The following is a 16,092-nucleotide window of genomic DNA, read 5'->3' on the forward strand; positions in this document are numbered from 1 at the left end:
CTCATTCCTATCTTTGGGACCTGTAATAAGAAAATTCACTATAAGGAAGCTCATTCTATAAGGGAGTTACATGTATGATACCAAAGTGAACGCTGTCTGCAACCGGAGAACAGAAAACTTTGTTATTCTCACTTATTAATGTAATTATTCCAGTATGTGTTACCTGGAAAGTTGATCCTGAAGGAGGTTTGAAAATCAGTTTGTTGCATGCGATGATGACTGTGTACTTTGTTTTGTAGTTATGAAGCAGTGCTAAATATAGTTAGAGTGACTCCTGATCATGGGGTTTTGCTATTTTGCAGGTTTTCGTGTACTTTAAACAAATCCAAAAGCTGCATTAAGTTCACGTAGGCTTCTTGTGAGTGGCATTATTTGATCAGGATATCGATTGGTGTATTTTCTATAGATGCAATACCAGGAAACGTCCAGACTTCTAACACTGGCAAAACCTTGAGTTTCCACACTTTCTGTAAAACATCTGCAGGTGTGGCTGCCTTCTTACCCAGCTCTTTCCTTTCTGCAGGAAAGTGTGTAGTTCTGTCGTTCAAAGACTTCCTCTCCTGCAGACCAACAGAAATTTCTGAAAACGATGTTTTCCTTTGTGAGAGCCGCTACAATGAAAGTGACAAGCAAATGAAGAAATTTAAAGGACTGAAGAGGTTTTCACTCTCTGCAAAAGTTGTAGACGATGAAATATACTATTTTAGGTAAAAATGGAATGGGAATGAAGGGGGGTCACCTGAGCACTCTTCTGTATTGTGGTGGTCTAACTCTGGTTGGCAGTTAAGCCCCCACCCAGCTACTCGCTTACCTCCCCTGCAGTGGGATGGGGGAGAGAATCATAAGGGCAAAAGGAATCAAGGCTGCGTCAAGATAAAGACAGTTCCATAAGTGAAGCAAAGCTGCATGCACAAAGAAAGCAAAATAAGGAATTAATTCACTGCTTTCCGTAAGTGGCAGATGTTTAGCTGTTTCCTGGAAAACAGGGCCTCAGGATGCATAACGGCTACTTGGAACGACAAACACTGTAGTCCTGAGTGCCCCCCTTTCTCCTGCTTTTCCCCAGCTTTAATTGCTGAGCTATGTCATAAGGTATTGAGTACATATTTCTTGAGTCAGTTTGGCTTAGCTGTCCTGGTTGTCTCCCCTCCCACGTTATTGCCCACCCCAGCCTGCTTGCTAGTGGTGCAGAGTGGGAAAAAAAGAGGCCTTGATGATGTGCCAACACTGTTCAGCAGAAACAGCCACATCGATGTGTTATCAACACTGTTGGGGTCACATATCCAAAACACAGCACCATCAGGCTACCGTGCAGATAACTAACACTACCCCAGCTAGACCCAGTGTATATATAAAAGACACACTTGTAGGAGAAGATGAGTTGTGACTAATCACACTTTGGGAAGGAATTCGGATAACATCAGCATTTTCGTGGTCTTAATACCAGTGGATGTCTTATTTTTCTTCTCCTGACTTTAGGGAAAGTAGTTGCATTATCAGATTGGTAAGTTCTCTTGGATGTCTTTAAAATACTTCAATACTCATTATGGGTAACAAATAGCTTTTCAGTTTATGAACATTGATATTAGTAACAATATTATGCTCTAACTGAAGTAAAATTTAAAATCCAAGGAAGATGTGGTGCTGACTGCCTCCTATCAAGAAAAGGGAGTATTTGCTGCTTTGAAATTCTAACTCAAAAAAAATAGGTAAATTCTTCTAACAAGTGACGGAAATGAAACAGTGTCATGGACACTGAATGATTTCTGCTTAGTGTTCTGAAAGGAGGCACAGGCACAACCTAAGTCACCATTGTTCCCATGTTGTTCAGTGGGGAAGGAAAAACCCTTTGGTTTTCTTTTCCAAAATATATGCTATCTCCTGTAAGGGATGAGTCTATTCTCACCTGCCTTTTTTCTTCCTCCTCCACCTTTCAGAAAACCCATAGTTCCTCAGAAGGAACCATCTCCTCTGTTGGAAAAGAAAATTCAGCAGCTAGAAGCAAAATTTGCTGAGTTAGAAGGAGGTGATGAGGACATGGAAGAGACGGGAGAAGAGGAAGGTGATATGACTGAAACACCTTCTATGCCTCAGCTTCAGGCCCCGTTAACTAGTGAATTGGATATAATGCCTTACACTCCCCCACAGGTAAGGGTCTTCCTTGAGAAGCCTTTAAATATTCCATGTTCTTTTCCCAACCCAAATAAACAAAGAAACAGTAACATTTTATCATATACACACAAGAGATTTATATTGCAGTTTATGAGACTGTGGGATAAGGTACATAGAACAGTTTTAGCATATCTATTATGATATCCAGGTGACAATATTTAAGCTCATTAAAATATTTTTAACGGAAATAATTTTTGTATGATATGGTAATGTTATTTCTCATGAGTAGGTTTCCTATGATAGTTGCTCAGAAGTATCAGGTCCTTATATTGAAACTGAAGTTGGGATGTAAGGGTTTAATTATAATTCTCAATTTACCCAACACCCGTTTTTAAGCCCTTCCTTAACTTTTGAAAAAGTCTGACATTTTGGGTGTTGCAGTTTTGCTGCATATTTAGAAAATGTTGTGCATCATCTTTGAAGGAAAAAAGTCACTTTTTTAGAACCATTCTTACCTGGAAATAAAAACCTGTTAAAAAATTAGAAGAACTGAATGCACTAGAAGTTTTAGTATTAATTTTCTGGTAAATGTATAGGGAATAAAAAAAGGAATTGTGTGTGGTTATATGCCACTTTAATGTGGTATGAGTCATAGCTGCTGCTTACCTGGGGGACTTTTGATCCCCTTCCCTCTCCAGCTGTGTTTCTTACACAAGCCCTGGTATTTATGTAACTGAGTATTGAAGCCAGGGAGAGGAACTTCTTTAGCTGGTAATTAACCTTACCAAAAAACCTTGTTTGCAACTTGATTAAGCCCTTTTATCTGTCTCATCATATTGCCACATCCAAGCTAATGCCAGCGTTAAAGAGGCAATGGGAATTACCTGCTGGGAACAGGAGGGAGTTTCAGACCCTTTTGTAACCAGCAGTTATGGATTTCTGCTGCATTACACTGACTGTGAAATGACAACTTCTTTGGTGAGTGAGGAAAAGATGTGACCCCTGGATGTCATGAAAAAAGACTTCATGAAACTGAAAGCTTTAGCTGGGTTTGATAGTGGGTTTTTTGCCATGTGGGCAGACCACCAAATGCATTTTCCTGTGCAAAGTTGTTTTGCTGCTGTTGTTTTAATTTCATATCAGTCAATTTCATAAGTAGCATGAAAACTCTAGCAGAGTATTACAAACAGAAAGCATGTTACCAGCATTAACCAACTAATGTACCGCTTCAAGAAGGGGAAGGTAACTTCTTATAAATGAAATTATTATATCATTAAGCACATGGTAGCTGCTGAAAGCAGTTTAAATGGGGATCACTGGACAGTAAACGTGTCCAGCTGCCTTCTTCAGCATTCCCTGTCTTTTGATCTCCTTTGCTTTGTGTCTTTCTACATAGGTGTGTTTTGCCCAGATTCCCTTGAGAAGTTTTATTTAAATACTAATATAATATCTCATTAAAAAGGCAAGTTGATAGTTGCATAGGGTTTTTTTATTTGTTTGTAATGGGACAGTCTTGCAGAGCTTTTAGGATAACTGGTCAGGCTCAGTGCATATATCCAGCATATGTATATATGGAATAGAATCACAGAATAGTTAGGGTTGGAAAGGACCTTAAGATCATCCAGTTCCAACCCCCCTGCCATGGGCAGGGACACTTCACACTAAACCGTCTCACCCAAGGCTCTGTCCATCCAACCTGGCCTTGAACACCACCAGAGATGGAGCATTCACAACCTCCCTTGGCAACCCATTCCAGTGCCTCACGACCCTAACAGTACATTTAGACAGATGTGAACTCTGAAGTCCAGAAATTGAAGTAAAAAATCCCCAAACCACAAACAAACAAAAACCCAAACCCCAAAATCAAATAAGGAAAACTGAAAGGGATCAATAGCAATACGTGCTAAGAAGGAAATGATGATACACAAAGAGCCCTGGCAGATTCCTCACACTGCTGATTTGGAAAGAGGCATGTTGTGTCTGAGCTGGCATTCAGAGCACGGTTTAACTCTGGTGGAGAGATAACTAACATACAGCACAGAAATACACTTTCTTCTTCGGATAATGTGTTTTATTCATGTCCCAAGTGAAGTGTCTCTTTAAACAGAGGTCCTAGGTAAAAGGTATGTGTTTCCTTCATCTTCTTTTAAATGTTTTATTTATTTATTAAATCTTTATTAACAACTGTTAAACCCCAGAACTATTAATCTTTATTTTTTTTCTCCTGTTAACAAAGAAGCTATTGTACACCTAAGCATAGAAGAGGCAGGACAAGTGAATAAGTGGTATTGTGGGGCTTAACAAATAGGTGGATAATACTCTCCTGCTGCAGTTTGCTGTGAAGCAAGTCAAACCTAAAAAAGAAAAAGATGTGCAACTTAATTTATTGCTTTAGCAACATGGATGAGAAAAGGCATAAAAGGGATCCTTGTCTGTTTCTTCTCTTAACACATCTAGAACTGAATATGCAGTTGTCTGACTCAAATGGAGAAGATTTTCTTCATTTCAAAATGGTTGTATTGGAGATGCAAAAGAATAGGGAATACAAGAACTGAATTCAAAATTCTTGGTTTCTCAAGTTCCTGCTTGTCCTTCCAAACTGATGGGTAGGCTTTTACATTAGACCAAAACTGCTGCAAGCACTATAAAGGCAAAAGCAGCTTATAACCTTTCAGCTGTCTAAGTGCAGATGTATAAAAGACCAAAAGTATTACTGGATTTTCTTGTTCCTGAATTGAGAACTCTCCATCTGCCAATGTCGGCTTGCCTGAGAAGGCAGGACGAATTGCATGTACCCTGTGTGTCATTCCAGAACCTCTGTGGAGTTTACTTTGCTTCCTCCACCTTAGAGACAAACCTTGAAGACTTCCTCCCAAAAAGACAAGTGTTGTCTTTAGATTCATAATGAAAACATTAACGGTAGATTGCCATTTGAAAACTAACACAGGGAAGTGTGGAATAACGCACGAGTATGCCTCCGTTTATCCAGTGCCCAGCTTAAATTGATGAGCAAGACTTTTTAAGCATCTTGATATCGCTGAAGCTTTGTTTTTTAGATGAGAGAAGAGTGTTGAACTGCGGGGTCATAGTGGCAAGTAGGAGTTAGTAACATGACCAGAATTTCAGGATAGGAAGAAAAATGTTGCATATCTTTTTCTTTTCTTTTTTTCCCACCAGGTATTTGGAAACAATTGCACTGTTCAAGATGTGAGAAATTTGTAATGTTTGGGATTATGAGAAGGGCCTTTTGAGGGTTTTGGTATGAGGAAGCATTTGTGGAGCTTAGTAATCAGAGTATGGGTGAAATACGGTCTCCTGTGACAAATATAGGTGGAAGGAGCCTTCAGAAAGGGGCTTCCAGCTCTGGTATCTCAGTGGTTGTCAGAATAGGTGGAATTTCTTGATGGCTGGAAACATCAAGGAGCTCTCAACAGGAGCATCCATTGTGGGAAAAGCAAAGGAGCAGAATGTTTGTTAACCAGCAACGTAAGAGTGTGATGTGAACCTGTTGTACAGGTAAACAGTGATCAGCAAAGCGGCTTTTGGTTTTACAGGGAGAAATGACTATATATGCAATGAGAGGGGAACACTAGAGAGAAAGGAAATCCTGGCAGGCAAAATGGAGAGCATTTAGGGATGAGAAGAGTGGAAGATGGAGCCAGGAAGAGTGGTGGTTGCAAAGCCTGAGGAAGAAATGGGGATGCATTTTCCTAAAACGTGCAGTGGCAAATAAAATGTTTTACTTGTGTTGGCAATGTTTGTGAACAGTGTAATGAGTGAAATCTGTGACACAACACAATTACTTCTGTTCTCTTCTGGCATTCCCAATAATCACTTATTTGCTACTCGGCCTTTCTTAGTCCTCTCATTCAGTTTGGAATGATCTTAGCTAATAGTAAGCACTCTGTGTTGTCTTACTGGGAATTTTTAAAATCCACAGTCATAAATGTGTGGAAGGATTGAAAAGCATCAGAACGTTGCCATTTTCCATGTTTTTTATTTTTCCCTGTGTACTCTTTGTGTGTACATATGCTTTTGTCATGCATCAGTAGTTGCAGTCTCTTTTTAGGGCTGTAAGGTAGGATGTACCTTGTGCAAGTAAGTTCAACTAGGAATATTTAAAAACACTGTTTCTCACAGCTTTGAGTTTTGTATGTCGAGAAGCTTCTCCTTTGTACACTTGTGGTCATAACTGCTTTTTCTCACAGTCCACTCCCAAGTCTGTTAAGGGCAGCACCAAGAAGGAGGGATCAAAAAGGAAGATCAACATGAGTGGGTACATCTTATTTAGCAGTGAGATGAGAGCTGTGATTAAAGCTCAGCACCCAGATTACTCCTTTGGAGAGCTCAGCAGGCTTGTAGGAACTGAATGGAGAAACTTGGAAGCAACAAAGAAAGCAGAATATGAAGGTAAATAAAAACTAAGATGCTAAACTCTTTTTCTGATATTTTTCTTTCTCAATATGTTCATTGCTGTTATTCAGATGACAGGTTTAATAAAAGAAGATACTTATTTTTGTGTTCTGAACGTACCTTAAAGAGAAGTTCATATTGAGAGATGACTGAAGAGGAGCAAAGAGCATGTTTAAGTTATGTAGTGCACAACTGGTAATTTAAATGTCTTTGCCACAAATAACCAAATGAACAGAAACCAAGAAAATGGGGCAAATTAGAAGTAAAGAAGTGAGAAGTCCCTGGGCTGTAAGTCAGTTGGAAAAATGGTTTGTGAAAGTTTCCTTAAAGGAGGACTGGGGGGAATTTTGGACAAGAAGCTCTTCAGAGTTGTAGCATCAGGTAAGCAAGGCTGGGAAAGAGTTTTTTGATTAACAATACTTAGAGTCTTAAAAAGCTTTGATAAAGTCAAGGATATGCAGTCTGTTATGATACTGTAAATATGACCTCTGTGGTTCAGCTTCAGATTGAGTCAACTGTTGTAACTGAATTTACTGAGATTTCATATCCTGAAGTAAGCCTAGGAATATTTCATAGGCACGAGACACTTTAGAGCCTCCTCTGCCCCCCTCCTCTGCCCTCTGCTTTGCCCCCTTCTGTCTCTCCTTCTTTTCCTCCTTTCTTCCTGATACTGGTCATTGTGTTTCAGCTTTTATGTGATTAAAATAAAATACAGGTGATCCTTAACAGCAGGCCCTTACCCAAGACATATACATTGGCTTAACATCCATAGTTATTACCCTAGTTAATGTCTTCCAATAATGTCTACTTAATAATGACTTCCAATACAAAAGCCATTTTTTAAGCAACTGTTGCATTTTTATTGGCAGGAAATGCTGCTTTGGATAGGAAAGTTTCACAACCCTGGATAGTTATTGCCCAATTAAGTTACAACTTTGCTTTTTAAAAATGAGATTCAGTAGGTTTTTTGCATACTCATAACTTAAAGGCAGCTTTGATTTTCAAACTAGACATTTGCATGCTATCGCTTTCCACTCTCAGCCACCTCAGTCCTTTCTGAATTTGCAGTAGTACCTCTTTGCACTTCTGGAGAGTAATATAGCACCACTCAACTATGTGCAAGTTTTCTTTGCAATTGCTGTGAAGGGAAATGGTAATGCTCTTTTTTTGTGAAAGCACTGTGGCCTTTTTTCCTTTTGTAGTTCTCTTTTACACCCCTCTACGTGCATGTGGTATCTTTTTATTGATGGATCTTGCCTTGCGGCCTAATTCTTAAGCACTAGGATGGCTAGCATGTCATTGCTTCCTATCTTAGAGCAGCTTGACATCTTGCATTTCTGCAGGAAGCCACTGTTTGTCCACTGTGTTAATGACTGCCTATGTGCTTCCATTTTAATCCTCTTTCTCAATTAAAATTTTCCAGAGCTTTTGGGCTGCATTTTCTTTAGCTTGGTGTCTGCCCAGAACTGGACCTACCTTTGGTTTTTGAGGGGTTGGGATGGGGTTACAAAGCGTGCAAACTATGTTTGCTTGCCAGGTGTGAAATGAGAGAAAGTCCTTTCCTTCCACTGTGATGAGTCAAAATTCACATGCTCTCTAGCGTGGATGTGCACCAGAAAGCAAGGAGCAAGCATAGTTTGACATCTCAGTGAAAAAGTGCTTTTCCATGTTCCGGTAAAAAGTAGTTTGCATTTTAGATCCATTTTGATCCAGTGAAAATTTCATTTGGTGTATGTGCAGGGCAATAGTTGTTTTTTAGCAATAGTTGAGCAAAGAATAGGCTGTGTTGGAAATGCCTGCATGGCTAAGTGCACTGTGGGAGCTCCTCAAAATAACATAATGCATGGGACTGAGGTAAAGGCCTGTTTTAAGGAAAAGCTCTGTTCAAAGCAGAAGGTCTCTTTCCTGGCTCTTGAGATGTGTTAGAGATGTTGTTTGAATGATCTTAAGTCCTGGCCTAAACGATTTGGGTTTAGTATTGAGTGTTAGGAAGAATGCTCAAGGCTGAACTTTTAGATACCTGCTGCAGTTCCCTTTGGCAGTGACATTTCATCTCCTAGTTCCATGGCAATCACAGCATGGATAGAGTCTAGGTAAAACTCGAGTACTGTGCTGCATCAGGCCCTTCTTCAAATCTCAGCACTCTGAAGTCTGATGAAGCTGAACACTAACAGTAATTTCTCATTCATCAGAGTGTCTCCAGAACTTTTGCTTTTGTCTGACCATTTTTTTTTTTAGCTGTCCAGAAGTAGGTGAGGGTCAGAACAGCTGCTTCATCTTTTCCCCAAATACTTGCTCTCCTCTGAAGAGGATCATCTAATTTTTCTGCTTCAGTATCTACCCTTAAAATGTCTTGTGTGTTTTGTGTTCAATCACGTATAAGTTGCCTATAGTCAGTTTAGGAGTTTCTGTGCGTCGTCATCTCTTCCTAAAATGACAGAGTGAAAAGAAGGAAGGAATTGCCTTTGGAAATGAAACTGGTCTTTCAGTGTACGGAAGTTGTGCTAGAAGCTGCACAAACAGGTTCTACAGGAAACAAATGTGTGATAGACATTTTAAGTCATACACTAGAGATAACGAGTAACAATGGCAGGATGCATAACTTAATCTCCTTGAGGAACTACTTCTTAGCCTTTGTTTGACAGAGGACCTTGATTGCTGGTTTAGTGGCAGTTTTCATCTTTCACCAACTGCAAGAAAACTTCTAGCCCTTCTTTCACTGTTAAGATTTGCCTGTGTATGCTGCATTCATTATTATTTGTTGTTCCTCATTGCGTCAGTCAAATACAACGTTCAGAGTGAACAAATCAGCTGCTTGCATGCCCCCAGAGCACCTTGAGTGGGCATTCAGTAGATCTCCTTTTTTTTTGTTTGCTTGGGGTTTTGTTGGGTTTTTTTTTCTTTCGTCTTCCCATCACCCTTTGCCCTTCCCTTAATATCAAATTGTCCTCTGGTCAGATTCCCCTGCAGTAGATCTTTTGTTCTTGCAGTCACAGTGGGAAACTTGGTTGAGATAATGACCAGATTCATCGTACAAAGGACACACATGACCTCCAGTGAGCAGCACAATGTGAGTTAGACATCTTCAGAAAAACAAAAGAAATAATAGCTCAAAGGGGACCAGATGGGGAAACTGACAGAAAAAGGCAGAGAAAAGTATTTTTGGTTTATCAAACTGCTGCTTGTTATGTTCCAAACACTGAGGACCTCTCTACACTAGAGAAGCTTCCCAAATGCTTCCCAACTTTGCCACCACTTTTCAGCTGCATCAGTAGTAAAATATATGGGGAGCACGAGAATAAAGGGGCCACCAGCTGGCACTGCTGTCTGCTATTTGCATCTTACTTTAGGGCACATCTGGTAGACATGGTGTATAAAATCCCTTCAGCAGCTGGTAGCGGATCTATATGAGAGCTGCTGGCCTTGGCTGCAACTGGTTTAGCTGAGCCAGTGGTGTCAAAAGAGGAAACGTTTTGCCTTGTTTTCCAAGTGCGGACCGAGCCTAGTGCTGGACTGCTGCTTCATGTTGGTAACACTGGTGTTATTATCAAATTTGTTCTTTGACTTTAAAAAATTTTTATTTTATTATTTATTTATATGAATTATTATTTTTTTAGAAAGAGATAAAACTTTGTGGAATATTTTTTATGAAAGGTTCTCTAAAAGTCTTAGCTGCAGCCACATGAAATCAAATTATATGCTGTATAAAACAAAACGATTCATCTGTTCTACTTTATATTTGACTAAACTATGCCAGTGTTTGACTAGTCCTTTTTAATGAACAGATAATATTTTGAAATTCTGGGTTACAAAACAGAACTGAAAATCTAAAATACTTTTACAGAGCGGGCAGCTAAAGTTGCTGAGCAGCAGGAGAGAGAGCGAGCAGCACAGCAGCAGAATTCCTCCCCCCGGGCAGGCACTCCTGTCGGGGCTCTTATGGGGGTGGTGCCGCCACCAACACCAATGGGAATGCTCAATCAGCAGTTGACACCCGTTGCAGGTAAAACGTAGGAGCTATGACCATTTTTTCCTCATCCACTATATCAACCCCCTTCATAACTGAACACTCTCTTGGGTCACTTTGTTCTTACGGAAGAAAAATCTCAACCTCTTCAGTCTTTCTTCATAATGAATATAAATGACGGCAGCAGTAGCCTGGTAGTCCCATGTTACTTGTTCCAGTAGTGAGTAGCCTGTTGAAAACGAAGGGAAAAAGGGTCCTCCTTGTGCAGTTGTCCTTTTCTGTTTGTGGGCAGTCGTGTTTATTCACTCCACTTTGCAGAGTTCATGTTTAGCCCTTGTAACATGGCAGAAGGGGAGTGAGCTGAATACTTCTCTAGTGCATGCAGCATCAGTGGAAGTGGTAAAGTAGGTGGCAGATTATTATTTTTGGGTTTACTGTCAGGAAGGTGAGAGGCAAACAGAATCCAAGCCTGATTTTAAATCCAAGCAAAGGCTTTACAGCATGGCTGATCAGACAGTAGTAAGCAGAGCAGACTAGGATCTAGAACCATTGCAGAAACAAATACAAAATGCCACCATTGCTGGTTTTATCAGCTGATTTTTCAGGTTAGAACTGAGCTTGGAGAACTCTTCCACGAGGTCACTGCTGCTGGGTGTTGCGCTCATTACTCTTTGTTATCTGACTTAAGTTCATAGGGGGTATACTTGGAGTAACTATTTCCAGGATCAGATCTGAAGACAGTGTACTCCACTGGAGATTCGTGTATGAGAATCAGCCATACATTGGCAAGAAAATGAATTGGCTGTGGCCATATAGGTTCAAAGAAGACCCAGTAGGTTTTCTTTCCCCCCATTTTTAATTTAAATAATCCATTACTTTAGTGAAGGTCAAAATAGTGCCAAGTAGGTAAAAATGAGCATTTGGAGGGGATTTTGTTTTGAGTTTGGGGTTTTATTTTTAACTTTCCCTTAAGGCATTCCGATTATTCCATATATTCTTTTGTCATTTTTCTTTCCCATCTAACAGGCTGTGGCTGTATTTATAGCTGACAGCCTGAAGCGTTTTTCATCACAGTCTCTAAATCCCTTCTCAGTAAACAGGCTGCATGGATATTTAAATTGAAGGCACATTCCTTGTTTGGTTCATGGTCTCCAGATGACAAAGCATTTGTTTATGCTGAGTTGCACTTTTCTTTTGCGGGTTTTTTTCACTTTGTTCTTTATAGTTTTCCTCTGAACTGTTTGCAGTTGGTGTGTGGGTTTGTGTGTTTGCACATGTCTGTGCATATATTAAGAAAAAGGGGGAAAAAAGGTTCTCTAGTGCCGATCTCTTTTGTGAGTAACCTGCTTCAATCTAGAGTATGTTGAAATGTCATCCTCTAGCGGTTGTGTTTTCTTGGTTTGGTTCTTGGTTTTTTGGCATTGAGTCACTTTTCCTGTTTTTGGAGGTAGGTGTTGGTGGGCAATAATACTATAAGCACTTCCTTAAAGCTTTTCAAAAGATGTGTGTCCTGCAGACTACAGATGCTAACTTACTTCCTGTGGCAGGCTCCTCAAAAGCAAACCTGTAATTAAGATCATCATCTTATGCAGGTGGTTAGACATTCGAGTCTCTTCACTTCAACATTGTGAAATACTTCCTTAAAGCAAGTGATCGAGTGGATCTTTTTAAACTCTTTCTATTTTTTGTGTCTCACTTGAAAAACAGTATATTTCATCTTTTGGTTTCCACAAGATTTACTTGAAAGTATCTTACTCTGTTGAGACCTCTTTCACATCCTCCTCCATCATTTGATCGCTTTTCTTGAACTCAGAGAACTTCTCCATCAGACGTTCACGGAACTTCTTTATGGCCCATAAGTCCAAGAGATCTGGATGCCTTGCAAGATGCTTTTTTCTTGATGTACAATGCTCTAGTTTCTTTTAAATTTAGGCATTAAAAAGTTTGTTTAATCTTACACTGTTACAATGAAAACTGGGAGAACGTACATCAGAGCTGTGGGAGCTCGACATAGTTTGCTGGTGTTTACTATTGTAAAATCAAAGTGGTAACTTGGGATATGAAAGTGGCTGCTCATATAATCTTGTGATGAGCTGCAAGAACAGATTTCTCATGGAGATTTGATGACAGTTTTATTAATGCAGCCAGCTGTTGAGTATTTTGTTTGGAAATGTAGAAATAAGCTTTCATGATTGATAAATATGGGTTTGTTTCATTGGGCTTTGTTTTGTTTGTTTTAAAGCTTCAGAAGAATATGTAAATGCATTGAAGATGTGGTTGCAGCTCGGGCTGCACTGAAAGTACCAGGCAGCAGCTACATCCCTTTTTGTTAGTTTTCTTCTTTTTCCATCAGAAATACGAACTTCACGGTGTTTATAAAGAGGCACAAATGAGCTTCCAGATGTTTGAAATAGGTACCTAAGACCTTTGTAATACGTGTCAGTCTAGGTGTCCTGTGGGGAATGAAGGTTTGAGGGAGATCAGTTCTTTATTTTCTTGTTGTTTGCTCCATGTGAAGCTTTGGAATTTCAGGTTTCTCACCTTTGTAACTCTTCCTGGGGAAGGGACAAATTAAGCTTGTATTTTGGAGCTGCTCGATGTATTTCAGTCCTAAGCTTGTGACAGCTTTGTTTTCAGTCAAAGCTCATGTGAAGTTTTGGCCAGTCTTATTCCAGAAACCTGTTCTGAAAGTTCCTTGTATGCGTTACTCGGAATGTGGCAAAGGCTCGGGCAGTTTCTTGGCACAGACTGTAGAAGCCCCAGCAGTTTTGCATTTCTAAACTTACTTCATCTCCCTAGTCCTGCTTCTGTCCTCTGTCATCTTTTCATTGTCTTTCCAACCCCTTTGCTTGGTTACCTGACAACACATCCATTTAAATCAAAAAGCCTAGAAAACAAGCATAGTACAAGCAAGTTATGGACGAGGAAGTTATGTTCCAGGACCTAATAAAAATAGTGCAGCTATATTGTGTAGGTTCACCTCATATATAGAAGCAAACCTGAGCTGAAACCAGAATAATGCAGAAAACTGAATTTATAGCAGCAGCACAATACTGCCTTCCTCATAGCGCTGATTTTCCTAGAAAGACACCTTGAAGAGATCAACAGTGAAATTCTGTGAGGGGCTGCAGGTGCTCCTTACAAGTCCTTGTACTTAGGTCTAGTGCTGTGAGTGTAAGTTACTGCAGCCCAGCACATCCAGTGCTGTCCAGTTTCAAATCTGAGTTACTTTCTCAGTTCATACTGAAGATGGTTTGATTAAAATCATCCGTCACTGCCATTAGTTTTAAGTATGTGAATGCTGTAGGGCTTTTGTGTGTTCATTTTGCATATGCACTGCAGAAAAACGTGTGGGATCTTATTTTTATTCTAGTTGGGTCTGGTCTCTGAGCAAGCCCACATAGCAGGGCTGTGCGTGAAGCCTGTGTGGTTAGTGTTGTGTTTGTAATCTGTATGCAGATGGCAGAGCTTTAAGCTGTATTAAAATTGCTTGCGTTAGTAACATTTAATTGTGGCTGAACGTATTCCTTGTGTTAACATACCTGAATACTCAGCATTTGTTGCCCCATAAGAATCATATAAATTCACTAAATACTAATTCATCCGAAGTATAGTGTTTCATATTTACAACTTTTTTTTTGTTAATTTTTAATTTTTGTTCATTTTTGCAAGATACTAATTGTAGTATCGTCTTGCTGTACTAAAGGTGCTTTTTGTTTTTTTGTGGGTAGCGCATGTCTTACTGTGTAGATCATATTGCATGTTATTGATGCATGTTTGAAATTTGTTGTGTCCTTCAAGGCATGATAAGTGGCTATCCACCGGTGCTGCCACCTTTGCAGGGCCCAGTTGATGGCATTGTTAGCATGGGCAGCATGCAGCCACTTCACCCAGGGGTGCCCCCACCCCACCAACTTCCGCCAGGTATGCCAGGCATCCCAGGCATCCCACCACCCGGTAAGAATGTCATCCTCATTCACTCCTTATTTCATTTTCATGTACTTGCTGTTTAACCAGTTGTTACAGTTACTGTCTGCAGCTTACTTTGGGCACAGCTTTTGTTTCTGAACATTGCAGGTTTGTTCAGCTGCAGCGCACATCACGCACTGCTGAATGTATGAGGTATATATAAAATGGTGTCAGAACAGCATGTCCAGTAAACCAGGGAAGGGTTACTGGAGAAACATAACGCTGCTCCAGCCAGAAAACCTGACAATAGTGCTTGAGTTTATCAGAGACCTGAAAAGCTGAAACCAGCCTATTCATACCCTTGAACACTGAACAGAGTCCTTCCTCTCCTCCTGTTTTTATTTAAAGTGGGCTTATAAATGAAATTTATTGCTCTCATTCCTTATTGAACTCTTTTTTAATATGTTGATGTTTATTAGTAGTCAGACTGCACTTAAGTGAACCTGATCGTGTAAGACCCCTTGGCTTCTGGAACACTGATGTGTTATTATGAACCAGTGTTCAGATTAAACCTTGTTGATAGAACAGTAACTGGAAACTTTTGGGAATAGGGTAAATTCAATACACTACTGTGGCCAAATTTTGAATTAAGTTTTGAGAGCATATCTATTACACATTTGCTGTTTTATTGCCATGTGTTTGATGAAAAGTGAGGCTGAATGAAAAATAAACATTTTCTCCAGCATTAATGCCATTAACATGTACCCATTATGGGGCAGAAAATGTTCATTTGCTGTCTGATCCTGTTTTCTTTCAGTTTTTACCTCTGATAACTCATGTACCTATTTAGAAGTTGTGCATCCCATATGTTCAAATCCTGACTGAATTTGTTCAGCAGTTAAACAAGCTGTGGGCAAAAGTGGTCTCGTTTGCCTACCCCAACCCCACTTACAACTAACTGTGTTTGTCAGAAGCTCTGTTAAGACTTTTTTTTAATGTAAATTGGTTTAGGTTGGGTTGGGTTGGTTTTTTTTTTTGGTGGTGTGCTTGGTTTTCAAATTACCCATCAGTACGAGATGGGCAGCTTTGCTGGTGTGTAAGATTCACCATAGTGCCAGCAGAAAAAGAGCTGTGTGTCTGAACCTGTCTCCAACTCACCGAGGCAGTGACACTTAGCACGCATCAGCCAATACAAACGTTTGGGAGATGGATCCAGGACAATGCGTTCCTTTAGAGTTTTTCTCACTGGAGAAGTGGGCTGTATGTGTGGTGTTTAAACCTGAGAGGATATGGGTTAGGGAAAAAATAATGCCTGGGAATGGAAGACCACACATGAAGTGGTGCTAAATTGGGCAGGGTGGGCCAAGGGTGAAGCCATACTCTGATGCTGGAAAGGTGAGGGTGCCCTCTACCAAACCTCTTTGCTTTGTACCAAAGAAATTCCGTGCCATATTCCACAATTCGTATTATCAGTGTTTTTCCCAGCTTGTGACTTGCTGTTTATACAGATGCATTTAAAATGGGGCCTGTGATCAAATGGAAAATGCATTCGAAATACACTTTAGCATGCAAAATGCACTGGCACGTATTTTGACCACTGATAGAGAAACCTGCATGCAAATTAAACCCTCAGGAAGAGCACAGCTAGTTTGAAGCTTTTCCAGTGAATGAATATGAGAAGTGGCATAAAC

The 16,092-nt window shown here is 40.0% G+C and overlaps 1 protein-coding gene across 14 annotated transcripts in view; it reads left to right on the top strand.

The window, feature by feature from the left end:
• PBRM1 (polybromo 1) overlaps positions 1-16,092 on the top strand; it is a 351,134-nt gene that overhangs the window by 332,054 nt on the left and 2,988 nt on the right. For 9 of the 14 annotated variants that reach the window (XM_061346961.1, XM_061346958.1, XM_061346955.1 and 6 more), the window contains 5 exons: positions 524-707; positions 1,938-2,148; positions 6,321-6,522; positions 10,370-10,528; positions 14,294-14,449. In XM_061346961.1, the coding sequence (XP_061202945.1) occupies positions 524-707; positions 1,938-2,148; positions 6,321-6,522; positions 10,370-10,528; positions 14,294-14,449 (912 nt within the window). The remainder of the gene's footprint in view (positions 1-523; positions 708-1,937; positions 2,149-6,320; positions 6,523-10,369; positions 10,529-14,293; positions 14,450-16,092) is intronic. The other 5 variants (XM_061346965.1, XM_061346970.1, XM_061346969.1 and 2 more) reach the window with 2 other exon arrangements.

The sequence above is a fragment of the Neopsephotus bourkii genome, unplaced genomic scaffold (genome assembly GCF_033783945.1).
Source record: "Neopsephotus bourkii isolate Nb327-2 ecotype Australia unplaced genomic scaffold, CSIRO-AGI_Nbou_v1 NB_284, whole genome shotgun sequence".
NCBI classification, from domain to species: domain Eukaryota; kingdom Metazoa; phylum Chordata; class Aves; order Psittaciformes; family Psittacidae; genus Neopsephotus; species Neopsephotus bourkii.